The sequence below is a fragment of the Lepisosteus oculatus genome, chromosome 18, assembly GCF_040954835.1.
Source record: "Lepisosteus oculatus isolate fLepOcu1 chromosome 18, fLepOcu1.hap2, whole genome shotgun sequence".
Taxonomy (NCBI): domain Eukaryota; kingdom Metazoa; phylum Chordata; class Actinopteri; order Semionotiformes; family Lepisosteidae; genus Lepisosteus; species Lepisosteus oculatus.
Genome location: NC_090713.1, coordinates 15,798,688 through 15,826,574, shown reverse-complemented (window position 1 = coordinate 15,826,574; position 27,887 = coordinate 15,798,688). Strand labels below are relative to the sequence as shown.

Genomic DNA, 27,887 nt, shown 5'->3' with positions numbered 1-27,887 from the left:
ATTGAAAGAATATTTACTTGTATGTGAGATATAAATGTGATTTAACTGTTTGATAATGATATAACCTACAAGGTTGACAACAGCCTTTATATTCAATATATGTTATGAGATATGAGATCATTTGAGTTAACATATGTGAAATGTATTAACTCTGATGTTATTAAGTCTTATCTTGGTAATCCCTAAGTGAAAGATCAATCTTTCTTATCACTGCCTATCATTTTACAAATATATTCTATTAAGACTGATAGTTTATTATGCATGTTCTGGTGTTGTATCAATAAGTTGTACACCATGTATGTTGTGCTGCAGCTGCTATTAAGCCCTGCAGTGAAATGACAGATTGAGCCCCAAGCGCAGGACTGCAGGGATCTTTGGGAGATCAGAGAGATGAGATGGAGGTGAGGCAGAGAGAAGGAAGCAGAGAGCGAGAGATGTCTGGGCTGACTGGGCTGAGAGAGTGAAGGCTGCAGTCTGCAGACTGGGACCTGACTGTGGAGAAGGTGGGGAGACCAGCACGAGAGGAGCTGTGTGGAAAGTAGACAGCAGGGTCACTGGGTAGAGTTCACCGGGAATAAACAGACAGAGGAATAGCAGGTTCTATAGCAAGGCCAGCGGAGGACTGGGATCCCCAAGTGCTGGCAAGAGGGCCTCTAGGGGAAGGCAAGTCTTTGCTGGATCAGTGCTTTCTGAATGCTTAGAGAAAGGACTATTGCTTTTAAGAGGTGTTTATGCAGAGTCTAAATGTGGTAGAGGTCTAACGTCAGAGTACTGATCTAGCAGTACATGCACTACACATTATATTCACAACAGACCCAACCCTTGCAGATATTGCACCTGTTCTCCCAGCTCAGGCCTTTTCTACTACATATTGTAATGCTAAGGGGTTCACGTGGGCACCCTCGCCTGCTGCCACATCAGGTCAGCCCCCCACCATCGGGGACTCGAACCCAGGCCTCCGGCATCACTCAACAGGGACCCAGCCTGTTGAGCTAAAGAGAGATCTCCCTTCACCCCAGCAGCTGTGGTCCTGCTATTACAGGGAAGGGCAGCGACATCACCGCTCTGGTAAGCCGGCTCTCACAATCAATGGTGGCCATATGCGTTACACTATTATATACACATAAAAGACCCAACCCTTGCAGATTGCACCTGTTCTCCCAGCTCAGGCCTTTTCTAACTGTCTGTGACAGGATTTGTATATAGGAAGGAGCTTTGCATACCTGTGCCGCCTCACTGCTCCAAACACTTTAAGACTCACAGTGTGGATCAGTCACTGTTCAGCCCTTTCAGAGTCACTGACACACAGGACAATGATGCCACTGATTCTACTGCTGGGGACAATGGGCCTTTTTGCTCAAGGTGAGGATTAAAACCAATACTTCTCTAATTCTATTATTTTTATTTTGTTTTAATTAATTTCACAATATTAACTGGTAAAAGTTAAAGTTTAAAGAATTGAATACATTTAGAATTAATCTAAAATGTAAAGAGCTTCAACAGAAGAGTAGCAGATGTGTTTTCTGAGGCACATTTATTTACACGTTTAAAAAAGTATGTATTATAATGAATTACTGGATAGGTGTTTACTTAAATATACTTTTTGATATCTGCAGTATACTGTATACCTGTTAAGATATTCTGTAAATAAGTTTTACAGAAAGGCGTAAAATAGCTAAAAGAAATTTAAATTACTTTGTTTTGTATTGTTTTCAGAATCCAGTGGACAGGTTACTGTGACTCAGACTCCAGCAGTGAAATCTGTTCTCCCTGGACAGACAGTCTCTGTGAGCTGTAAGACCAGTCCTGCAGTGTATAATAACATAAACCTCCACTGGTACCAACAGAAAGCTGGAGAAGCTCCTAAACTCCTGATCTATTATGCAACTAACCGTCAGACTGGGATCCCAGAGCGTTTCAGCGGCAGTGGATCTGGGACTGACTTCACTCTGACCATCACAGGAGTCCAGGCTGAAGATGCAGCAGATTATTACTGTCAGAGTTACCACAGTGGTTATGTGTTAACACAGTGTTACACAGCCATACAAAAACCTCCCTCAGCAGGACTGCACAGCAACCGCAGTGCTGCAGCTGGGACCTACTACAGGTGCACTTAAAAAACTTTATTTTAAAATAAAAAAAATCTATATTTTTTACTACTACAAGTGATCATTTAACACAGTTACAGTATTGAAAGAACTGGGATTATATTATTTCATCATTCTGACTGTGAGGCTGGAAAGAAATTCTAATATGTCATCTCTGATACTCAAGGTGTTTAATTTTCCTGCTCATGAGAAGTGTGTTCTCTGGTGACAACGAAAAAGTCCATCCATCCATTTTCTAACCACTATTTCCAGTACTTTATAAAGCACTTTTATAAACACACTCCAACAATGTGTTGTGGCTTCAGTGGAACACGGTTTACGTTTCCCATAATTCCCCAAAATAACTCTACATTTGTCTACATTTATGGACAAGAAAGTGACCCCATGTGTATCATGCCAGGCATGGAATGATCAGAGTTGGTTTGTTGATGTGCGCCCTGAAAAAGTGTCTTTTTAATCATTTCAGTTTGGTTTTCTCATTGTGCACTTGGATTCGGGTCTTGTGCGTCTTGTTCCGGTCCTCTAGTCTTATTGGCTTCTGCTTTCCTCCTCATCTCTCTTTCCTCTCCCTCCAGTTCTCTCTTTATCCTTCTGCTCAGAGAGACACAGGCTCAGCAGGGAAGCTCACAGCTCTTCTTTCTCAGGACTTTATTCCCTGAAGCTGCTGTTGCCCAGGAGGTAACTCACTACTGTCCTGCCACCCTGAGCTTCTCCTAAATTATAATCGAAGTGAACCATGTATAATAAGTTCCAAGTGCACTGGTAGTTTTGTAAGATTCATTGAGAATGTTTTGTAATTTTCTATGCATTTTAACACAGAGATGTTCATTCACAGGACACAATTGTTTCAGTGCAGACATTTACCCAGAAACATTATATGTTATGTACTGAATCACCCAGTCACTGTATAAAGTAGTCCTACTGAATGACATATCAAAGCAAAGTACACATCCAATTCAAACAATAAAGGTATCGTCTACTTCTCAAATCATGCTTGGTACATTGCTAGTTACTATACTGTAGTACTGTAGAGATTTGCCCTAGGGACTGGACCAGCAGTACTGCCACTCTGACCCCCTCTGCTCCACCCCTCCTCCCACTCCTTCCCTAGAAAAAGAGGGCTTTGCTGGGATTTGTGATTTTATTTATTAGTTGTGGCTCAAGCTAATAAATGCTATAATTCATAACACCTTCTGTGACAAAAAAAAACGTATGTTTTCAACATTTAAACCAGATTTTTATAAATTTGGGGTTTTACGATTGGGGAGTTAACCCCAGTGTCCTGGTCAAATGCCTCCCTGGCCTCCTAATAATCCCCATCTATGAACTGGCTCCATCGCTCTCCATCACTCTGAGAGCTAGTGTGTGGGGAGCCTACTGGCACACTCCGGCTGCTGGTAATTCATCTAGGTGGGGCTTCACACTGGATAAACCAAGTCAGTTTATGCATGAGCTTTGCTTTTTTCATGTACAGCACTTTATCGTTGATCATACCTATTGAGTTGGAAATGGTGTTATGCCATTTGCGTCACGCCCCTGGAGGTCTCATTGCCCTCAATCAACTCCTTCACATTCCAGTGGAGTCTCTAATTAAATATTCAGACACGCCTTCTCCCATCTGTCTACTTCAAGCAGCCTGACACTCCACTCCTTGCTTAGTATTAGGGTTTTCCTATCCAGAGCTACATCGTTCCTGTGCTTCTCTGCAAGACTCCTAGTTTTAGTGATTGTGACGTCGGCTTGTTTACTGACTACTGTAGGTCTCTTAGTTCATGATTTGATTGTAGTGTATTTTTCTGCCTTTTGACTCTGGCCTGGATTTTGGACTCATTAATTTGGATTTGTGTCTACAAGAAAATTTACGTTCAGAGGAATTCTGCATAGGGTCCTTAGACACGAGATCGTTACAGATGGTGCAGTTTTCAAGAGCTGCTAAGGCTGTTCCTACTAACCCTCTTTACTCTTGAATTGAAATACAATCGCATTATTTTTTAACTCGATACATTCTTAATTTACAGTGAAACACCTGTGTTAAATGTATAGATAATGTGGGGTTTTGAAATTGAAATACATTCTGAAATTGTAATGTTACATTTGTGTGAACACTTAACAACTTTAATGAACCAATCAAAAATGATCATTTACAGTATTTCACATGGGTTCTAAATATATGACAAATAACAAATGTAATAGAATATATTTGTGAAAAGATCTGCTGTCTGCAATAGCTGATTCCTTCTTTCAAAGAGCTTAAAACCTTCTTGTTTAGAAGGGCCTTTGCTTAACCGGCTCTGTTTATCCCTTTGCTCCAACTTGTCACCTTTTTGGTTCGTTTAAATATACATCTTAAACACAGTTGAGCGTAACACAGGAATGTGTTTAACTTAACTTTGTACTTGAAGGATTATTTAGCAGTTTGTTCGTAGGTCAGCCATCTTTGAACTCTCACCAGCTTACTCTAGGGAGTGTCTCACAATTTCTAGACTAACTAGAACACAAGGGAGTGTGTTCAAACTATCTATCATGACACTACCGTATTCAGTAACCCCATCTACTTTATCCTCTCACTGTGTATTTTCATTGTTTATATCTTGTATATTTTTTTATTGTTGTCTTTCTGTAAAGTGCTTTAAGAAGCCACCTTTAAAATAGCTATGTTAAATATTTTTTTTTAATCAGATGAAATTAGATGAAATGTGAAGTTATTACTAATGGTAACTGGATGATAAGATGGAAAATAGACATAAATAGAAAGGATTTAATACAAATATTAGGCATCAAGGTTGATGGGTTGGGGTCAGGTAGTGTAAACTGGGTAGATGTACAATATGTGCACAAAAGTAATGGTGCAAACCGACAGGGTTCCATGACATAGACAAAACTGCCACAAGAACCCCAGCTGTGCACCATATAAAACTATTCACCTATCCTTATCCTGTTTGAAAGACCCCATTTAACCCACGGGTTAAGCAAAAGCCTTTCCCTTGATCCTAAAGCATTACAGTGTCTACTCTCCTCTCTCCCTAAACAGGAGGAGCTTAGACACAGCCTGTAGCTTATGTACACCTGTCTACTCATATAACCTGATAATAAATTCACTGGGATGTGGAATTTTCCTGGACCAATCACATGAGCTCCAGTGGCATTCAAGTCACACAGGGCACTGACCAGGCAGTCAGGCAAGGTGTGTCCAATTCTCACTCCCAGGAAAGGCCCTGGACAAAGCCTTGGATTGAGCTGCCACAGAGTGGAAAGAGTGTTTATAGCATCAAGAGCAGGAGGTAACTCTTTACACACAGAAGTGTGGGTGTGTGGAACAAGCTGTCATAGCTACAATGTTGAAGGTGATTCTAGTCAAGAAGAGGATGGATGAGCATCTCAGATCATTAAAAAATCACCACTTAATTTGGCTGTCCCATTTAATTTTATGAGAGCAATATGGTTGAGGTGCATTCTAAAAGGGCAAAACAGCAGTTGTCTAATGCTAAACTGCTCATCTTGCTCTGTCATAACACACAGCACCAAGCCTGTGTTTCCAGCACTGACTGGCTACAAGTGCTGCTGAGGCCAGGAAGACAATTTGCATAGAAGAGACACTTTGCATTGGCAGCACATGCTTCAGTGCTCTGGGAGTGTTTATAGCCTTGTGAGTTTAACACTTCATGACTGAAAGCTGCCCTTCAAGGTAACAGAACCCACAGCAACAATGACTTTCATCACTGTCTTCCTCTGCACGTTACTCATCTCTGCTCAAGGTACAATATAAAACTTGGCTGGATGCTGACTAAAAATGTTTTTTAATTAATGAGGGAGGATATGGCTTTTAGCTTATTATAGTTAAGAAGCTTTACAAAAAAGTGTAAAATAGCTGAAAGAAACTAAAGCATTCACATTATTTAATTGCTGCATTTCCTGTATTTTGTCTTGTTTTCAGAATCCAGTTGTCAGGGAACCTATACGTGGAATAGGAGGATCCTTATGCGTGACTGGAATCCCACAGAACACAGAGTAGCAAGGGGACAATCCAAAAGACAAAATCCAAAGGCTGGGTCGATAAGGGAGGCAGAGGGTCCGGTAACGAGAGATATTCAAAAACAAGGAGATCAATCAAAAGGTTAAGAAACACACACACTGGAGAATACTAAGAAAGGCTTCTCAATAGTGAGTGTGGGAAGGTGTGCGAAGGGGGTTTAAATACTGAAAGGAAAGGGGTGTGATTGGATGATTGGTTAGGGATTTGAGGAATCTGATGCATGTGAGAATGTGCTGGGTTCAATCAGGGATGAGATTAGGAAGCAGAGGTTCCGGGAATGTAACGTCGTTTGCGAGGGAGAGTGTGGGGCGTGACACCAGTGGGCAGGTTACTGTGACTCAGACTCCAGCAGTGAAATCTGTTCTTCATGGACAGACAGTTACTGTGAGCTGTAAGACCAATCCTGCAGTGTATAATAACAACTATCTAGCCTGGTACCAACAGAAAGCTGGAGAAGCTCCTAAACTCCTGATCTATCTTGCAACTACCCGTCAGACTGGGAGCCCAGAGCGTTTCAGTGGCAGTGGATCTGGGACTGACTTCACTCTGGCCATCACAGGAGTCGAGGCTGAAGATGCAGCAGATTATTACTGTCAGAGTGAACTCTACCTCAGCGGGAAATGGGTGCTCCCCCAGTGTTACACAGCTGTACAAAAACCTCCCTCAGCAGGACTGCTCACTGACCGTAGTGCTGCAGCAGGGCCCTCCTGCAGGTGCACTTACAAGTTTATTTTACTAACATAAGAGATCATTTAACACACTCACGATATTCAAAGAACTGTGATTATATTATTTCTTATTTAAACCATTTTGAGTGTGAGGCTAGAGAGAGAGATACTGATCATATCTGACAATTCTCATAATCAAGGGGTTTTAATTTCCTGCTCGTGAAAAGTGCATTTTCTAGTGGCACCAAAAACTCCATCCATTCATTTTCTAACCACTTTACCCAGTACATGTGTGCAAAGCCCAAGTAAACTTTAATGCCAAACCGTCCCTTTGGGTTGATATGAATTTTTGGTGGTGTGCTTGAAATAACAGAGATACAAAAAGATAGATACAAGAACAGAAAGAAAAATCATAAGTCTTGGTCTCTTCTGCCCACACCATTATATCAGTGCTGTACTGCAGATTCCTCTAGGGAACTGGAGCTGCCTGCCAAGATCCACCTTCATCTTCCACTCCACTCCTGGTGTGAGGATCTTTGATGTCACCCTCCTCCTGCACTTTCCCACTTCCTTTCCTCTTTCCCTTTGCCTCCTGCTGCTTGGTCTCTAGCACCTCTGCCAGATTCCCGAGGACCTGGGCGTATCGCCACCTGTATCGGCCCAGCGAGAGAGCCATCTTGCAGCCTATCAGATTATGCTGGAGGCTTGTATTTGTCGCACTCTCACATAATGCGAATAACTGCCGGCACATTCCCACGAACCCTGTCAATCAGACACCAGCCCGATCCAATTCTTAAAATACAACAATGCACAATCTAGTCATCCTATCACGTCTCTCGCTTCTCACCACACCTGCTATTTAAACATCCTCAACCTTCACTTCAGCGCTTGGTATTAAACAGTTTACTGTTTTCCTGAGCTCTTCCCTTTCGAAACCTTTGCGATCCCTTTCTTCAAGCCTCCTGGATACGACACTGATTGCCAACCCGACTTCGTCTTCGTCCCACCCTACGGATTTGTTTGCAACCTCTCAACGCCTCCCTGGATAATGACACTGCCTGGCTACCCGACTCCGACTTCGCCTTGCCCTACTGGACTTGTTCGCTACCCGACCTGCATAGGGTTCTTCACACCGCTTGTTACAGTATTGAAGGGTACTGCAAAGATGGCAGGCCTCCTCTATCCCGTACCATCAATGGAGGTTCTTGCAGCAAGGCCAAATTTCATAGGCTGCCCTGATCAGGAAGCTGAGGCATGCTTGTGGGACTTTCCACATGTCCCTCCAGCTGATTTTCCAGTTCACCACAGTCTCCCACTTAGTCCTGCTCCCCTGTTGTCCATGTGACACCCTCCATCTCTCCTCTTCTATCTTTATCGCTTCCATGACCACCATCTCCTTCTGTTCCTTCTCATTGGCTTAGGACCACAGTCGAAGTGCCTGCCTCCATCTGACTCCTGCTCAACCTGTTTGGACTGAGCCAACCACCTCCTGGTCTTGCAGCCTATTCACTGCCTTCCACACGTCATCGTGTGCCGTACAACTTCTCCCAGTATGCACTTGTGCATTGACACCTCTGTTATCTGGGCACTGGACTCTCTTTGTTCTATGATTAACAAGCTTTTCTCCTGCTTCTGGCCTAGGCTTAAAGATTTTATAGGAAGCTGGAGAGTGTTTCTCTGAAAGACATTGTGGGAGGCTTAGCCACTTACGGATGTAAGTGTTGGCCTTAACGTTCTTCTTTTTGACTAGGTTGAGGTGATCTCACTCATCTTCAGTAACCACATGAACCTCGGGTAAAGTGTAAATTAGTAGCACCATACCTTATATTTTCCAGGAAACAGGCTCTGATTGATTTTAGCCAAGCCGTTTGAAAGCTGCTGAAGAACGGCATTTCCCATCTTTCTGTCTGACATCTCTGCTGTATAATATCTGCCTAGAAAATATTTTAAAAAGACTTAATAATAATTTACAAAGAACTTTTAATGGAGACTTGCTTCTGGTGAAATATTGTGGCCAAAACATGTTGAATGAAGCCAAATGCACCGTAGACATTATTCACAGTGAAAACAGAGACCACAGGAGAGGAATCGGGTTTGAAAATTCAAAATCCTGAAAAGGTCTAAGGTTATCAAATATCCTATGTCAAGATCAACACCTGGATCTAGGCTGGATCCCGGGAAAGTAATAGGAGAGGAAAGAGATTTTATAGAATTGAAAACAGGAAGTACTTCTTTACACACTGAAGTGTAGGTGTGTGGCACAAGCTGTCATAGCTGCAGTGTTGAAGGTGATTCTATTCAAGAAGAGGCTGGGCTGAAAAACACCACTAATCATCAAAAATCACCAATTAGTTTGGCTGTCATTTTTAAGACTGCCATTGATCCATCCAAGCATTTTACAGCAGCAATCTGGGTGAAGTGTGTTCTAAAAGGGGACAACAACAGGAATTTCAACCCACAGCCTTCCAATTAGCTAACTGAAAATGAGAGAGCAAGATGGGCCCACTAGCCTCCTTGTTTCTTGTATCATTGTATCTCTGAGCAGTTTGTACCTTCTTTTAGCATTTTGTCTAAGCAGACAAGACAAGCATGAGCTCCATGTTGAAACACAATGTATAGGAATCATTTTCTGGCTCCATTTTCAGGTGAAAAGACAATCTAGACAATCAGTCCTGCTGTGTCTGAACACACAGAGCCACGTGCTGCTTTAACCAGACTCTCAACACTTCACTCCATTCCAGCTGTGTTGAGTGGCATAAGGGCTCAGCTGGTTGTGTCTCATCCTCTGCTTCTTATTAAAGCTGCTCTCTGTATAGTGCTGCTATCCTGGGAGTCTTCATGATAAACTGCTCATCTTGTTCTGTCATAGCACACAGCACCAAGCCTGTGTTTCCAGAACTGACTGGCTACAAGTGCTGCTGAAGCCAGGAAGACAATTAGCATAGAAGAGACACTTTGCATTGGCAGCATTACTGTGACTCAGATTCCAGATGTGAAATATTTTCTCACTGGACAAACAGTCACTGTCAGCTGTAAGACCAGTCCTGCAGTGTATACTGCTGGCTCTTATCACTACCTGTCCTGGTACCAACAGAAAGCTGGAGAAGTTCCTAAACTCTTAATCTATGCAGCAACTAACCGTTATACTGGGATCCCAGAGCGTTTCAGTAGCAGTGAAGATGCAGCAGATTATTACTGTCAGAGTTGGCACTACACCAACAGTAAATATCTGTTCACACAGTGTTACACAGCCGTACAAAAACCTCCCTTAGCAGGACTACACAGCGACTGCATGGCTGCACCTGGTACCTCCTGCAGGTGCTGAGGGTGAAGACAAAGACACAGGACACAGCCTGAGGAGGAGCTCAGTTGCACTCAGACAGTGAGCGTCAATGAAAAAATTAAAACATACTGTATAACACATCACCTCATCACTATCAATACTGATGAAGTACAGGCTAACTGACCACAGCGTGGCCATAGAGATTGGACACAGATAGACCTGCCTGTCTAGAGAGGACAGACAATCCTATTACCTTGAGCAGAGAGAAGCAGAGACAGGGGGCATTTTCTGCTGCATCACAGGAAATACTCGGGGACTCCCTACAATAACTAATTTGATTCCAGATTTCTCACACCTTCCAAAATAAGTCTCAATTTAATATGGGGAGGAAACTCAAAACATTTTGCAGAGCAGTGTATACGCTTCTGTCACAGAATGATAAAGAAAACAAGAGTCTAAAATAGTAATAATGATATGATATTATATGATATTATATTACTGTATATTATATTATTGATAATGTTTGTACTGCTTCTTCTAATTCATGGTCACCAGGTAGACGGACCTTATCCCAGCAAGCAACGGGCACAAGGCAGCTACACCCTGGACAGGACGCCAGTCCATTACAGGACACACACAGACAAACACATTCATACCAGGGCAAATTCTCACATTAATAAATTAATATGTGAGATATAATAATAAATTTATCTCACAGCATGTCTCTGGACTGTGGGAGAAAACCGGAGCACCCGGAGGAAACCCATGTGAGCACAGTGAGAACATGCAAACTCCACACAGACAACACCCCAGATTTCGACTTGAACCCAATGCCCCAGAGCTGCAATGCAACAAAATGTTAATAACTGCACCATAAAAATAATAATGTTTTGAATTATAGGAAGTATATTACTAATAGTTGCTTTGGCATGACAAATACCCGTAAAGTTCATGGCATTCATGCCAAACGCAGCACTCCCAGTTCAAACTCACAACACACAGCACCAAGCCTGAGTTTCAGTGTTTCAGTGCTCTGGGAATGTTTAAAGCCCAGATAACAATAAAGAACTTCAGAATTAAGATCCAGATTATTATTAGTAGTACACTAATGATAATACAAATCTTATAGCTCCTCACACCAGAAGGCTCTACAGCTGAAATGTTATGTTTCCTTTCTTCTCTTTTCAGTTGTTTGTACTTGTTTGTTATTAGAATGATTGTTCTAATAATAATAATTCCCTACACTTACAGTATACAACACTTTTCTGGACCCTCCACTCAGAGCTCTGTACAGGTCATGGGGATCCCCTCCACCACCAGCAGTGTGCAGCCCCACCTGGATGAGGCACCAGTCCGCTCCCCAAACCCCAGCTCTCAGTGGGGAGGAGAGCAGAGTGATGGAGCCAGTTCAGAGATGGGGGTTATTAGGAGGCCATGATGGATAAAGGCCAAGGGGAAATTTTGCCAGGACGCCAGGGTTACACCCTTACTCTTCTCAAGAAATTCTCTGGGATTTTTAATGACCCCAGAGAATCAGGACCTTGGTTTTACATGTCATCCAAAGGACAACATCTCTTTACATTATAGTATCCCCATTGCTATACTGAGGCACAAGAACTTGCACAGACCACAGGGTGAGCGCCCCCTGCTGTTCCCACTAACACCTCTTCCAGGAGGACCAGCTGGGCTCCAGTGGTCTGCCAGTGGTGAGCTGCAGGATGATACAGCTGCTTAAATATTGGGATTAAATGAGACAAAAAGTGAAGTTATAATTTATAGTAACTGAGAGATAAGATAGGAAATAAATAGAAATAGAAAAAAGGTTTTCAGAAAATATTAGGTTTCATGTTTGTTGAGTTAGTGTGAACAGGGAAGTTGTTCAATAAATAAAAACTGCCTTTGGGCCCTGATAAAACTGTGACTTTTATATTGCGAGGTCCCATTTGGTGATTTAGCAGTAATATCAATTTAGTAAAGGCTTAGCAATCAATTTGTAATAAGTCTGGAATATCAGCCTATGTAATAATAGAAAAACATTTGAAAAACTACAGATGTATTGTTATCTTATAAGTACAATCCATTGATGTATTGTTCCATTTGTCTTAGAAAAGACCATAAACATGTTTTAATGATTATGAAATCTTAACACTTGTCTATGGTTATATTTATATAAAATGTAGTGCGTGTACTGAACATTAAGAAGAAGTTAACTTTATAAGGAGTCTTTATAAGGAGTCATAAGGAGTCATCCTCTACTCCTTATAAAGCTGTTCTCTGTCTAGTCCTGCTGTCCTGGGAGTTTTCATGTTAAACTGATCATTTTGCTCTGTCACAACACACAGCACCAAGCCTGTGTTTCCAGCACTGACTGGCTACAAGTGCTGCTGAACCCAGGAAGACAATTTGCATAGAAGAGACACTTTGCATTGGCAGCACAAGATTCAGTGCTCTGGAAGTGTTTATAGCCCTGTGAGTTTAACACTTCATGACTGAGAGCTGCCCTTCATGGCAACAGAACCCACAGCAACAATGACCTTCATCACCATCTTCCTCTGGAGTCTCCTCATCTGCGCTCAGGATATGATTTAATACATATCCAGGTGTTGACTTAAACATTTTTTAAAACTTTGATAGAGCATATACCTTGTAAAATATTATTTCAACAAGCTTTATATAAAAGTGTAAAATACCTAAAATAAATTAATACATTCTAGTTATTAAATTCCTGTATTTCTTGTGTTTTGTCTTGTTTTCAGAATCCAGTGGACAGTTTACTGTGACTCAGACTCCAGCAGTGAAATCTGTTCTCTCTGGACAGACAGTCACTGTGAGCTGTAAGACCAGTCCTGCAGTGTACAGTAATAATCGCCTCCACTGGTACCAACAGAAACCTGGAGAAGCTCCTAAACTCCTGATCTATTATGCAACTACCCGTCAGACTGGGATCCCAGAGCGTTTCAGTGGCAGTGGATCTGGGTCTGACTTCACTCTGACCATCACAGGAGTCCAGGCTGAAGATGCAGCAGATTATTACTGTCAGAGTTTCCACTACCCTGGCAGTACTCGTGTGTTCACACAGTGTTACACAGCCGTACAAAAACCTCTTTCAGCAGGACTGCACGGTGACTGCACTGCTGCAGCTGGGACCTACTGCAGGTGCACTTACAGTTCAAGTTTATTATACTACTATAAGAGATCATTCAACATAGTCACAGTATTCAAAGAAATATAATTATATTATTTCTCATTTCAATAATTTTGATAATGAGGCTGGAAAGCATGATACTGATCTGAGCTGATATCTCTGGTTTTCATCATGCTCATGAGAAGTATGTTACCTGGTGGCACAGAAAAATCCACCCACCCATCCATTTCCTAACCACATTAACCAGTAATGGGGCACAAAGTCAAAGTAAACTTAATGCCAAACCGACCCTTTTGTTTTGTGGTGTGCTTGAAATAACAGAGATACCAAAAAAAAGAAAGATACAAGAAGAGAAAGGAGAATCATAAGAAACACATATATACAGAATGCAATACGATGCCACATTACTTGTGTTACTTACAAAGGGTGGAAGGCTGGATACACTCTGGATGAGATTCCCATCCATTGCAGGGCAGCCAGACACAATCACACACACTCACGCCGGGGTTAATTTTCCGTATGAGAACATGAGGAGAACATGCAAACTCCACACAGTAAGCACTGTGAATTGAATTCAAATAGAAATTGAAATAAAATTGAATCCAGGCCCCAGTGCTGCCAGGCAGCATTGACAGAACTAAAGAAATTGTTCCTCCAAACTGTATTTTCACTCACGTAAAGATTTACTCAACTAAAAAGCCAAGTATTATTCAATTACTTCCTGTAATGTGCCCGTTTTGTTTTAACATTTCTCAGATATATACAGTATTCCATTTTAGACAGATCAGTTCGGGCTGTAACAGGGTTGTTCACAGTCAGTAACAGTATCTTGACAGAGAGAGTGAGACCGGACACACTGACTGGCCCAGTGTCGCTCAGGTGACACACAGGCTGATGGTCAGTCTCTGTGTCAGAGTGTCCCACAGTTTTTAATGTCCTTTTCCTTTAATGTTATGTCTGTATTTCAATGTTCCTTCTGTCTGTTTCTGCAGTGCGGTTTTGGGGTTCACTTGTTTCTTTTTGGAGGTTGAGGCCCTTCGTCTGGTCACCAATAGGCTTCCTCATAACCAAGCAGATAAAACCAAAACGTTTTATAATCAAATGATCAAATATCTGTAAAGCACCTGATTCCTTGCAAATTATTCTGCTTGAGGAGCCAATTTAAAAGTGACCATTTTCCTTTTTTGTTTGAATCATTAAAAGTTACAGTTTTTATAGAATTATAGAATTGTTGCTCCTCGTTTGAGTCATTTGAATCATTGTATTAAGAGTTTTGCACACAACACTGTTCTGTATATTTTTTTTTGTAAAAGCTGCACAGGAATTACTGTATTATTAGTCAACAGAGGGCAGCACTGAAAACTGAATTGAGAGTCTCATCTCTGCTAGCAAACGCTGCTGCTCTGCTTACTGATGTGACTCTTGTCTCAGTGTAATTACCATATTACTGACACTAGAGATACCCTCTCAACTGTAATCTTAAAGTATAATTATTGCACTGCAGATTCAAATGCTGGTCTTACATCAATACTTTCAGTGCATCATATACAGAAACTGATTAAACAGATTGAAACTGGTGAACATCCCGAAGTACAAAGAAGAAGTGTGAGGCAGCAAAGCATCTCAGATAGGTTCACAGGTGATGTATCTCAATATCAGGCAGACTGGATTCTTAGGAGAGGCTGTATTGATAGGATGAAACAATCTGTTGGACGGGCAGGGTGAAATGAAAGAGCAGCACTGTTCTCACACACTGATACAAGTGTCACTGTAAGAGGAGCAGAACAGTGTTTTTTGGGGAAAAACTGAGACTCTCAATTTAGTGTTCAGTGCTGCCCTCTAGTGTCAGTAATACGGTAATTACACTGAGACAAGAGTCACATCAGGAAGAAGAGCAGCAACGTTTGCCAGCTGAGACTGACTCTCAATTCAGTTTTCAGTGCTGCCCTCTGTTGACTAATAATACAGTAATCCCTGTGCAGCCTTTTACAAAGAACTAATAATTATACAGAACAGTATAAGTGTAAGCAATTATAATAATTATTAAAAGCTTTTAGACTACAGTATCCTAACATCAAATGATTTGAATTTGGATTTACACAGCAAAATGTAGGAAACGTGCATTTTGATGGGAGAAGAAACAATATTTCTGTGTCCGTTTGCCCGGATGTGCATGTGTACAGAGACAGGGTAATGCCAAACAAAAACTTTTTGAAAAAGAAAAAGAATTCCAGGAGGGCACACAACCCATATTACAGCTTGCACATGGCTGGCGTTCCGTTTACTGTTTCCAGCGATAACACTTGGCATCAGTCTTACTATCAAGTCAAGTGAACGTATTGCGTTCAATGTTTAAAGAGGAGGCAATGTACAACCTATGTACAGGACACGTTTCTGAGCTTCACATCAAGAAGAACATATTGACAGTTTGGAAAACCGTGACGTCTCTTCTCGCAGAAACGGCGAAAATGATACGCGTTTAACCTGGGAATGCTTTCTTACGGAAGCGCATTGCTGCCACTAAGGAAAACAAAATCATCGGTAAGGAATTTTGTCGTACGAGATAGTAATTCTCGCGTACTTTATGTGATCATGCGACAGCACGATCGCCATATATTACCTCTATCGCTCCGTCCGGAGTTTTAAGCAGTGGAGCTGATTGCAGGTATAACTGTGTACAGTATAACGGAGCAATCATTGCTTTGATCTCTGTACTTTGATCACCTGGTTGCGATGCTTATAATGATTCTGTTTATATTTGCTCAAAATATCATGACTCTATTATGACTAAACCCCAGTCGAAAGTAAATACGTACAAATTTTGCAGCGCCGGACATTGACATGATCATTAAACCAAAAGTGCCAACCAAGCTCACGGTAGCTTCTACACGCGTTCAGTGCACAACACAACAGGTTGTCTATACTCTGAAGTAATCATTGCTATCTCGTAATTAGGAAAAAAGGGGCGATTGTTTTACCCTTGGTGGCAGCAATGCGCTTCCGTATTTACTGACACGGCGTTGTACTTCATGTATACAAAAGACAGAACACGTGTTCCTTTAAATTGTTTTTTTTTTTGTGTGTGCACGTTTTGCTTATGTTTAAGTCAATGCTACAGTACTTTGCAGGGGACAATATTATTTCATAGTGTGGCGTCCTCGCCTGGCGTTGCGGCCGAAGAGCGCCCGGCTGAGGTGCGCGGCGAGGGGCAGGACGGGAGTAGTAGTAGTGGTCAGGGCGGGGACTAGGGGAGCCACTGGTCAGTGCCGCTGACCATTCTGAATGGGTGTACACCCTGGATAAGTTGCCGGGGTCCCTGTAAATAGTTATCCCAGTTTTGCAGCCACTTTTATATCTGTACCCACTTACCACTCTATACTGTACATGAAATGACCCCAGTGTGTTGTACCGTTTCTCTCTTTTCTCACTTTCTCTGTTGCTGGTGCAGAGCCGGACGCACGTCCGACTATAAAGCGCTGTGGTTTTAAAAGAGCCCGAGTTCCTCCATCCTCGCTGACCCCATCTCGTTACAATATACAGTACAATGCTGTATTCAGTATTGTAGCGCATACAGTCTCCATTGCTTGTGAGAGCTGAGCTGGCTTACCAGAGTGGTGACGTCACCGCCCTCCCCTGTGAATAGCAGGACCTGCAGCCGTAGGGCTGAGGGGAGATTTCCCTTTGGCTCAAGAGGCTGGGTCCCTGTTGAGTGACGCTGGAGGCCTTGGTCCAAGTCCCTGACGGTTGGGGGCCGACCTGATGCGGGAGTGGCAAGGGCACCCACGTGAACCCTGTAGTGCTACAGTATTAATACAGTAGGCAACATTGTTCACAAATTAACTATTGTGTGTAAACGCAATAAATGTCTCGTATATACGAGATTATTTTCTCGTATAAACGCAATGCTGTCTCGTATAAATGAGATATTTTATAATAATAAGCCTCCGTACACTTCCGTGCTCCACTGTCGGCATTTCTGTTGTATTTTTCAGAGTGTCTTGATTACATCCGTTTGTGTGTATAGATGAAAAAGCTATTTATACTACCCCCCACCCATCTTGGTGGAAGTTGCCATGTTCAAAAAATCCTAAAAAGAGAATTAAAGTTTTACACAACAAAGCAAGACTGTGAAAGGTCAGGAGGCCTGCCTAGTGAGCACAACACTTGATTACAGTAAAAATATCATAATAAAATAAAGAAATGTTCCACAACTCAAAGCAAGGTTGTATAAGGTTAGGGGAGCTGTCTGGTGTAAAACACCTGGTTGCAGCACTGTGGCTGTTGTGCTTGAAGAGCTATTGACTCGTGAATATTGACTCGCTATTGACCCCCCCATCCCCATGTATCGCCTGTCTAATGGTGCCATATTGAAAAAATCATAAAAAAATAAAGAAAGGGGCCACAGCCACAGCAAGGTTGTATAAGGTTAGTGGGGGGTGTTTGGTGTGTAAAAAACTTGGTTTCAGCAGTGTGGCTGTTGGACTTGAAATGCTATTGAGCCATGAAGAAGACCCACCTATCCCAGTGTATTAGCTGTAGTGTTATCTTCAAAAAATCATAAAAAAATAAAGGCTCCACAACCCAAAACAAAGCTGGGAAACGTCAGAGGACCTGCTTAGTGTGCAAAACACTTACCTGCAGCATTGTGGGTGCTGTGGTTTAAATGTTATTGGTTTGTGAACAGAAAACCCCTATCCCAGTGCATTGCGCCACATTAAATAAAAGCACGAGAAAAAGAGATTCAGAACACAAAGCTGTGTCAGTGTTCTGTGTAAAAAATGGTTTGCACATCATGGGAGCTGTTTTTAATAAGCTGCTGAGTAAAGAATATTTTAATCTTCCTGCTGTCAGTAGTATTGTGAATATAGTTGACCCTTACCTGAATGAAAACAGGACGTAAAGGAAGGGTTTCAGAAATCAAACAAAGCCTTATTCCCGTGCTTACAGTCTGGGTAATTGGAAACTGTGCTGTTCTGCTTCCTATGGTCATATATGGGTTTTTTGCATGAAGCTGTACTGAACAGTATTTCTCGCGTTGTGAACGTGACACAGAGTTCCACCGGTTTCCTGTTAGTGCGTAATTACGCATCGATGGTTTAAAAAAAGATAATTAGCCCACTGATAGTTTGATGTAGAGGCTGTGGAAATTTCCACAAGTCGTGGTCTTTAAAATGCATTTGGTTTGAAGGCGTTCTGTGCTTCCATTGCGAAGATATGGACAATAATAAGATATGGCTTAAATTAAAGAAATTTACAACATTTTATGCATCAAACTCTTTAATTCGGACACTTACTGTGGTTATTTTGGAAAGGTTCTGACAATATACTGCAGTATATTGAGTTTATATATTTTTATAAAAAGCTATAATGTTTTAACCTGTTCTATGAATACTTGCTGTCTTTATTTCAACATGGACTTTTTAGAGTCTGCTTAATATAATATGAAATCGCATAACTAAAGACATTAAAACAATATTAATTTAAGGATCTAAATGCAATATATTTATATAGCTGGTAGTATTACTGTATTCCACTTTCTTTGACTTGTGATTACTTTGGAAACATTCTGAGATGTCTGTTTCAGCTGTCTTTCCGAGTGGTGTGTTGGACCAATGGGTTTGGAGAGCTCCTCTCCCCCCAGAGGTCTGTGTTTTTTTCTTGCTTATGGTACAAGTTTTTCTTTTAACAAACATACTCCTTTTTAAAAAATAAAATCCTAAATATTATGTACACTATACTTTACTTTTTTTTGTTTTATATCACAAAGTATTCAATGTTAAATTATATCAATAGAAACATGAATGAGCAAAGGTAAATACTGTCAACAGTGGGAGAAAAAAACAGTTCAACTGGTTTAATTCGGTTCAATTCAAAATATTAATTCTTCCAGTGGGGCACTTTAAAACAAGCCTTAACAACAAGCATTAAAATGAAACTATAATTATAATAAATACAATCGAAAATAACAAAGTGGTATTAAAAAGGCCGCTGAAACTGAACTATAATAATGTATCTGATCACTATTAACAATATTAATTTATTATTAATAATAAAGAATAATTTCAAACATCTTGTATTTTTTTCAGGGTCATTTGTTTTCTCACGTTTTCAGAACTTTTGCTTTCTTATTAAAATGCCTATTTATGATGGGTGATTTTTCTTCTTTGTGATCAGCTTAGAATCTTTGTGTATGCTGTAAGTTCTTTTTAATTTTTAAACGTTTGAAACACCTTAATTTTGTAAACATAACATGCGTTTCATGCGGGAAAAATCACGTTCTCCTGTCTTCCTGTGGTGTGAAGCAGATCAGCAGGTCGCTGAGAAAATAGCATCCCGCCCACTGAGCTCCGTTAGAGAAGAGGCAGAACTGAGAGAGAGAGGAGGTGTGGAGCTCAGCAATACAGAATGAGCCATCTGCAGCCTGGATCGCTTTCAGCACCGAGCGTATCTGCATAAAATTAATCAAACAATTTACATCATTTCTTTTAACTTCAAGATTTTTAATAAGCATTAAAAATAGCTTTCTTACCAGTTAGTTTTATTTTTGAAACATCGTTAAACAAAGCAGGTGCTTATTGTACTTCCTCGTGACATTACACATGGCAAAAATATATATTTTAATCGATTTTAATATTTTTAATACAAATTAAAAGTTTCATTTATACAAATACTACAAGCGATTCTCAATTGTATTTCTGAATGTTATGTCACACTTAGTTCACTATTTCATATACATCTAAATACGAAAGGCAGGTGTTAGCATAAACTATTAGTAATTAATAATGAATATTAACAATTTCACTGTAATAAATTGTTTCCCTTCTTCCACATCTTGAAAAAAATATTAATTTACAAGACTTTGTTCCAATATACATTAAATCTGAGTACTGTATCAGATAATAAGTAAAATAAAAAAATTTAAAATTAAGAAAAATGTCAGTAAAATATAACTGGGTAAAATATAATTGGAATATTTTTCTAACTAAACAATAATTAATAACAATGCTGAACAATGTTACTGTTATAAATATATAATTGTATTACCTAAATAACAGGTTTGGCACACTGGTTAGCATGCTTTTTGTATCTTTTTTTCAGAAATAAAACAGGAGCACCAGATGTCTCAGTGGCTTTCAAAATTTAATTATGCATGCAAATTATGGGTTTCCTCAGGGGATCTGATTTCCTCACGTAGTCCAAACATACTGCCAGGTTAATAGGCTTCTGGGTAAATTGGCCCTGGTGTGAATGTGTGTGTTTGTGTTGTGTGTCTGCCTTGTGATGGACTGGTGTTATGTCCAGGGTGTATCCTGCCTTGCATCTGTTATTGCTGGGATAGGCTCCAGCTCCCCTCTACTGGATAAAGAGATTAGAAAATGAATGGAAGTAAAGATACTGTGTAACTATACACAGTGTTAGAAAACCACTATGAGTTACTGTAGCAGCAGTTACTCACTGAGGATACATTTTAAAGTGCTGGCTTAGGAAAACAGCTTTTTCACATCTCTGGCACATCAGTATCCACAGGCTAGTTTGATATTTAAACAAATTGCCTCTAAATAAAAACATCTTAAGATGCTGGCTCCGTGGATCAGCATCATCTACTGTATGTTTGCCTATTCCTTCGATTCATCTTGCATCTAACACACAGTTCAATGCTAGCAACTACACAAAATCTAAAATATGCTTATGTTTAACACTTTTCGATTAAATTATGATTAAAATATGCATGTTCACATGTTCTTTTGTAACACACAGCTATCTGTGATTGTTTTATATATTTAAGCTTTTGCAAGTGTTTGTGCATTCCTTTTCTGCGCTATGTCTGGTTCAGGTGCAACATGGACATACAGAACAACCAGCAGTACTTTTCTACTGGAAAAACGGAAAATACATGTTCAACCCACTAGTACCAGCTGAACCCAGAGTGGACCCAGTTACACAGTCAGTCTAAATCCACGTCCCTGCACGCCTTCATATAGACAAACTGTTCATACACACTCTTCCACTCTACATACAGAAAGAGACTTATTACTGAAATTGTATGATGGAGCCAGAGCCTATCACAGAAATCCATAGGCACAAGACAGGTTACAATCGGAATGGGACTCCAGTCCATCACAGGACACACACTCACACCAGAGTCAATTTTCCCAGAATCCCATTGATCTACGAACATGACTGTGGGAGAAAACTGGAGTACCTGGAGGAAACCCATGTAAACATGAAGAGAATATAAAAACCTCACACAGATACAGTAGCATCCCAGAACTGAATCCAGGGTCCCAGTGCTGTTGGGCAGCAATACGAACCAGTGTGCTACCATGCCATTTTCCTAGGAATTAACTGCACAAAATAAAAAAATCCAATTTTATTAAGACAAAATGTGCATAGCAAACCAACAGAACTAATTATATATTTAAGATACAATCTTTTTTAATTCTAGAGATAAGAAACACATTTATACTCATCCAATTACACACTGGACCAGATCCAGAGCAGGAGAGAGACCTGTCTCTAACTTTCACATATACTAGAGCACAATGGAAACACAGTCCTTCACACAGTCTGCCCAGAGGGGTTTGATCAGCAGGTCTGCAGACTGTGATGTTTGATGAACATCTGGAGAAGCTTGTTCTGTCTCTTTAAAGATAAGGAATTCTGCCACCTTGCTCTGTTAAGGAATCTTCTTCAGCATTAGGCTTACATCCTCATGTTCTGTAAGAACAAAAACACAATGAATAGATCTAAAAATTGAACTCTTGCAGATTGTCATTGTTTTATTATCATTGTTATTTATTTAAAGATTTGTGCATGACAATGTTTATGGCTAATACCATTAATGCTTAAATATAATTATATTACAGTATGTCAGAGTACATGTATTCAGAAGCCACTGTCACAACTCTTAAAACAGACACTTAAAACCAGGGACTGGAGAAATGGAAATGCAGTGCCAATCCACGTGATGGATAACAAAACTGAACCGAGCAATTACAGACCAATAAAGTGTGATTTTTATGACATGGAAGGTCAAATTATAAAAACTAAACTAGAGGACTACATACTGTACCAAATGAGTTGGATTAGCAAACACTGTGGAATAATCAAACAGAATTTAAAAAAAAAACATTATATAGAAATTAATGGACAAACACCTGGCAGATTGTGTTTGTTTGTTTGTTGTTATGTTTGGCAGATACTGTTGTGAAGAGAATGATTGAGCCAGATGGACAATAGACAAGAGAAAGAAAGGGACAAAGTAAAAGATGAGCAACAGAGTGAGGAGCAGGATTAAACATGTCAGACATGGAAATGAGAGGGGAAGCTTTTCTTACAAATCAAGTATCTTATATTTCTCATCACAGTTTTATTGCTGGGCAAGGTGAGACACACTGAGATGAGGAGGACTTTAGAAAGATGTGTCTGAGTGTGTAGCCCTGTGTGGAACTAAATCCCACTTGCTCCCAATCAAAATCATGATCCCACCTGCAATTTTGATCCATACCTCACTCAGATCTAAAAGGGGAACTGCAGTCCCACAATTTTAGACTGGGTTTTAAATATCCATAACAAAATAAACTGATAGTATCTCAAAATTTCAAATTTCAAATTAAGTACACAATCGTGAAGTCTGTGGAAGTACTGCATGGTTGCCATGTTGTCGAAGGCAGATGAGAATCAGCTGGTCTCACCAAGGGCAAGAGCAAGATTTTGGGCAAATTGTGCCATAAACCCAGCACTTCCTGCTCACTAGTCGCTGCAAGTGAACAAGAAATGAAATGAAAATAAATATGAGTGTGTTTTAGTTGGTTGGCAGGTTTCTTTTTTGCAATACTTAAAAGAATCTAAAACATGTTGTCTTGTATGTGTTGGTTAAATGAAAATATTTAGAATTAACATAGTAGCAAAATTCACTTGGTCTAAGGCATGCCTCATTCTGAATCACAGACAATGATGGCAATATGGCACTAACCATACATTGACACTTCATCTGTTTTGTGATATAAATTGGAGATTGTTATGGTACATGTTATCTTGTACTTGGTAGTTTCCTTATGATTTGAAATGCACTCATCATTGCAGATTCATTATAATCCCAAAATGTAAAATAAGCATCGCAGGTCCCCTGTATTTAATATACAGATCCAGCCATTCAAAATGCATGGAGTACACTGCGTCAAAACCCGGTGGGCGTGGCGCATCATACTGCATGCAAATTAAAATATGATAATAGCATCCGGAAGAACCTTGAGATAAACAAATTGATAAATATTGCAAATCTAACTCACTTCTATAGCTACTTCCTTTCAGATGTATACAAAATATTTAAAAAAGGGAGTAATATAAGAGATAAGGGTAAGATTCAAATGGAAAGGGAGGCTGGCACTCCCATAGCAACTGAAGAATCTAAAAACATTAAAATCTGCATAAATCCACTAATTCACCTTCCTGGAGAGAATCCAACTGAGGACCATAACAACCATTGATATAGATTCCAGGTTAGTTAGAAAACTAACCATGTTTCTCCATGATACTGTGACATCACAGTGGTAGTGACCCCAACAAACAGGCGTGTCCACCACTCCAGACACACCCCTCACAGCCTGCTGGAGAACGTTTTCACATTTTTTGCAACCACTCTCCTTCAAGAATGGTGATGTGCTCACTCCCTCATCATGGCACCAGAGCATGGAGCACACATCCTCAGAGACCTCTGGGTCCCTGTCTCACAGACTCTCAGGCCCTGAGTCTCCAGCTCACTGACTTCACTGGCCTTTCTGTCTGATGTCCTCTGAGATCATAATGTAGGTCCCTCACTGAGCCAAGCCCTTCTGTCGCAGATTCCTGGACTCACTGAGCCTCACCTCTCACACGGCCTCCGGCTGGTCCCTTTCAGGGAGATGGCACCCTCTGCTCCGAGTCACCACAAGCAGCTTCCTGCTCTTTCCCTGATCTGGAGCCTCCTGCTCCCACATGACACTCACTGGTCCCCTCACGGCCAGTCAGCACTCCGACTTCCAGGTCCACCTCCAGCCTCTGACATCCTCACTTGAAGCCACCAGACTAAGTCACACACACACAGTCTCCAGAGACTCACTCCCGCACTCAGACCTCTCACATTAACAACCCCGAGTCTCTCTTCATCACATCCCACTCGTGCTGAGACTCAACACACTTTCCGTTATAAAAAACAAATACACAACCTCCCTGGCTCCTCACTCTGATGCCACTCTGTGTATACGCTGCACAGGTCTGCCTTGTCAGTGTCACTGCCAGTAGCTCACTTATAATAATAATGGACATTTTCATAATTTTATTTTAATTTTATTTTTTATTTTGAAAGGCTAACAAAACCTTGTCAGTTCAGTAACATCACCAATTGTACTGATGGAAATAAAAATCAAGGCTACTAAGTTTACAGAAAAAGTGAGAGAGGTGTTTGACAGCTGTGGTGTATGAAATAAGGTCATGTGCTAGGCCTACTTATTGCTCATACATTTCAGGCACCTCAAACTTCTCAAAAAGGCCACATATTGGAAGAAATTGTCGATTACAATGAAAAAAAAAGTGGATTGCAAACTCTGATCTTTAAGAAATTTATAACTGAGCTGCCAGAAGATAACATATCTTTTACTATTTGCTTATAAAACTATGACTGGGTCTATAACTGCCCATAAGTATCTGTATAATTTTAGATTTTGAAAAGGTTTTGAGACCCATGGACCTGGCTTTATAAAACCTTCATGCAGAATGTGCTGTCTTTGTTCCCCCAGTTTCAGTAGAAGACACTGGAGTAGCACTGGAAAAGCACTGGAAAAAAATCTGGGTATTTTCATGAACTACAACTTTAGAAAATTGACTTTTAAAGAATGACAATTAAACCCCATTGTTTTGTACCCAATTACAGTGTGGTGCCTAGTGGAAAAACATATTAAAAATCAGACTACATGGGGCTCACACTGTCCAGTTTTTCATAAAAACTTTTTTTTATCTGATGGATGCCGGTTTCTTTTTCTTCAATTGTTGAATAAGGGAAATAACATTTGCATCTGCCATTGTTAGGGATAATATACAAAATTTTTCATTCTTTGTTACTTCTCTCTGCTGTGTGTTTTTATGGGGTTACCTGGGACATGGAGCTCTGGGTCACCCCTTATGTAAGATAATAGATGCAGGAGACACAGCTTAGTGAATAGTGTCCTAATGTTACTCTTTGTTACTTAGATCCTGATTTAAATCCTTAAGGATCTATAACAGCTGGAAATTGATGTGTCACTCATGGATACACTTCTCATTGGACACTATTTGGAATGATCTAAATTTTGCTTTGAGAAATCCCAATCACCAGTTGATCCTTTTTAACTTAATTCCTAGGACACATCTATTGTCTCGGAGTCAGTTTCAATGCATATTACTGATTCCCCAAAGTGCACACTGTGTTCACAGGGAGTCACAGGCACACTCTCTGTAGTATGGGAAAGCACTGATATTTTAGAGTTTGAGATTTTTGGGAAAAGGTGTGTGCAACACTGTCCACACTGTTGAAGCAGAGTGCTCCTCACTCCCCTCTGGTCTTATTGCTGAATAACCACTTCTATACTGACTGAGCAGCACTACAGAAAAGGGTCTGGCTGGCATTACTGCTGTGAAGACAGTGATTGAGACAGATGGAGAACAGACAAGAGAAAGAAAGAGACAAAGTTAAAGAGGAGCAAGAGAGTGAGGAGCAAGTTTAAACCTGCGGGACACGGAAATGAGAGGGGAAGCTTTTCTTACAAATTCAGGCATCTTATATTTCTCATCACAGTTTTATTACGGGGAAGGTGAGACACAGTGGGATGAAGAAGATTGTAGAAAGATGTGCCTGAATATAGAGCACTGAGTGGAACTTTTCTTTCTATTTAATTCCCACTTGCTCCTAATCAAAATCATGACCCCACCTGCAATATTGATCCACACCTCACTCAGAGGTCCCAAGCTCTCAGACAGGGTTTTAACTCTTGGTATCAAAGTAGTATTGCAAAATACTGCAAATTTCAGTTCAAAATCATGAACTAAGTGAAAGTACTGCATGGTTGCCATGTTGGTGAAGGAAGACGAGAATCTGCTGGTCTCACCCCTGGCGAGAGCAAGAGTTTGCAAGGATTGTGATATAAAACTGTCCCTTCCTGCTCACTAATCGATGTAAGCGAACAAGAAGCCAAAACTTGAAAATAAATATGAGTGTGTTTTAGTTGGTTGGCAGATTGTTCTTTTTTTCAATACTGTATGGCCTGTTTGGTGTGAAGATTAAAGATCTCTCCAAGCCCATTGTTTCTCATTTCAACTCTGACGGCCACGACCACTCTAATCTCTCCGTCTGTGTTCTCAAAGACGGTTTTCCGAACTCATACATCAGAAAGAACCAAAATGATTCTGCAGCTAGGATCACACCTTCTCCTTTCTCTGTCACGATATTAGTTCCCCCTCCTTAAGGGTGCTCCAGCCCTATCACTCAAGACTTTATTCTCTGCACCTGTTCCCTATTCCCTGCCCACCTTAAAAGCCAGGCGCTGACGCTCTTCCGGGCTCTGCTCTGATTTCCATATCATGCGAGTCCGGGACCTGGAAGCGCCTGGTCCCGTTAAGGTTTTAACCTCCGTTCCCGTTCCCCGTCCGCCGGTTCTGACCCGGCCTTCGTGGTTTTAATTCCGAGTTCTGATGGATCTCCTGGTTTTGGACTTACCCTTGTATTTTGGATTTTCCCTAAGGACTACTCTTGGATTGTTCGCCTCGGCCACACCTCCCCCGTGCACCAGCGCACCTTGGACACGCCCCCTTGTCTTCAGCCCCGTTTTCCTGCATGACGTTTCCCTAGTGTTTCCCCACTCCTTCGGATTGTGTCATCCGCATAGGGTCCGGAAAGAACTGTTCGTTACATTCTCTTAACGACAGACTTCCATTCATTGGAAGTTTCATTTCACACCTCTCTACACCTATTCTGACTTCACACCTCTTGATTGGCCTCTCTTTCTGTCCCCTGCTCCCGCCTCTCACTCCTCCTCCCTCCCAGCCTTTGTTCTCCCGCTACTTTACCTTTGCCTACTGCCCTGTCTCTCTCACACCTGAAGAAGGCTCCACGGCCGAAACTCTTTCTTCTTTTTTTCAGCATGGAATAAACCTATTACTGTGACTTTATGGCCAGCAGCCATGTCACCCTGCAACTCACAACTGGCAACTCACTGAAGCTAAGCAGGTGTGAGCCTGGTCAGTACCTGGATGGGAGACCTCCTGGGAAAAACTAAGGTTGCTGCTGGAAGAGGTGTTAGTGGGGCCAGCAGGGGGCGCTCACCCTGTGGTCCATGTGGGTCCTAATGCCCCAGTATAGTGATGGGGACACTATACTGTAAACAGGTGCCGTCCTTCGGATGAGACGTAAAACCGAGGTCCTGACTCTCTGTGGTCATTAAAAATCCCAGGGTGTTTCTCGAAAAGAGTAGGGGTGTAACCCCGGCGTCCTGGCCAAATTTCCCATTGGCCCTTACCAATCATGGCCTCCTAATAATCCCCATCTATGAATTGGCTTCATTACTCTCTGCTCTCCTCCCCACTAATAGCTGATGTGTGGTGAGCGTTCTGGCGCACTATGGTTGTCGTCGCATCATCC

At 41.1% G+C, this 27,887-nt stretch overlaps 1 protein-coding gene across 2 annotated transcripts in view; it reads right to left on the bottom strand.

Annotated features, from left to right (window-relative positions):
• The window catches only part of LOC138223914 (NLR family CARD domain-containing protein 3-like), a 296,882-nt gene that overhangs the window by 154,602 nt on the left and 114,393 nt on the right, over positions 1 to 27,887 (bottom strand). The window contains exon 4 of one of the 2 annotated variants that reach the window (XM_069180103.1): positions 19,414 to 21,955. The exons of the other annotated variant lie outside the window; for it this stretch is intronic. Within the exon in view, the coding sequence (XP_069036204.1) occupies positions 21,949 to 21,955 (7 nt within the window). The 3' untranslated portion in view covers positions 19,414 to 21,948. Of the gene's footprint in view, positions 1 to 19,413; positions 21,956 to 27,887 lie in introns of those variants that run through there. 2 annotated transcript variants of the gene reach the window in all.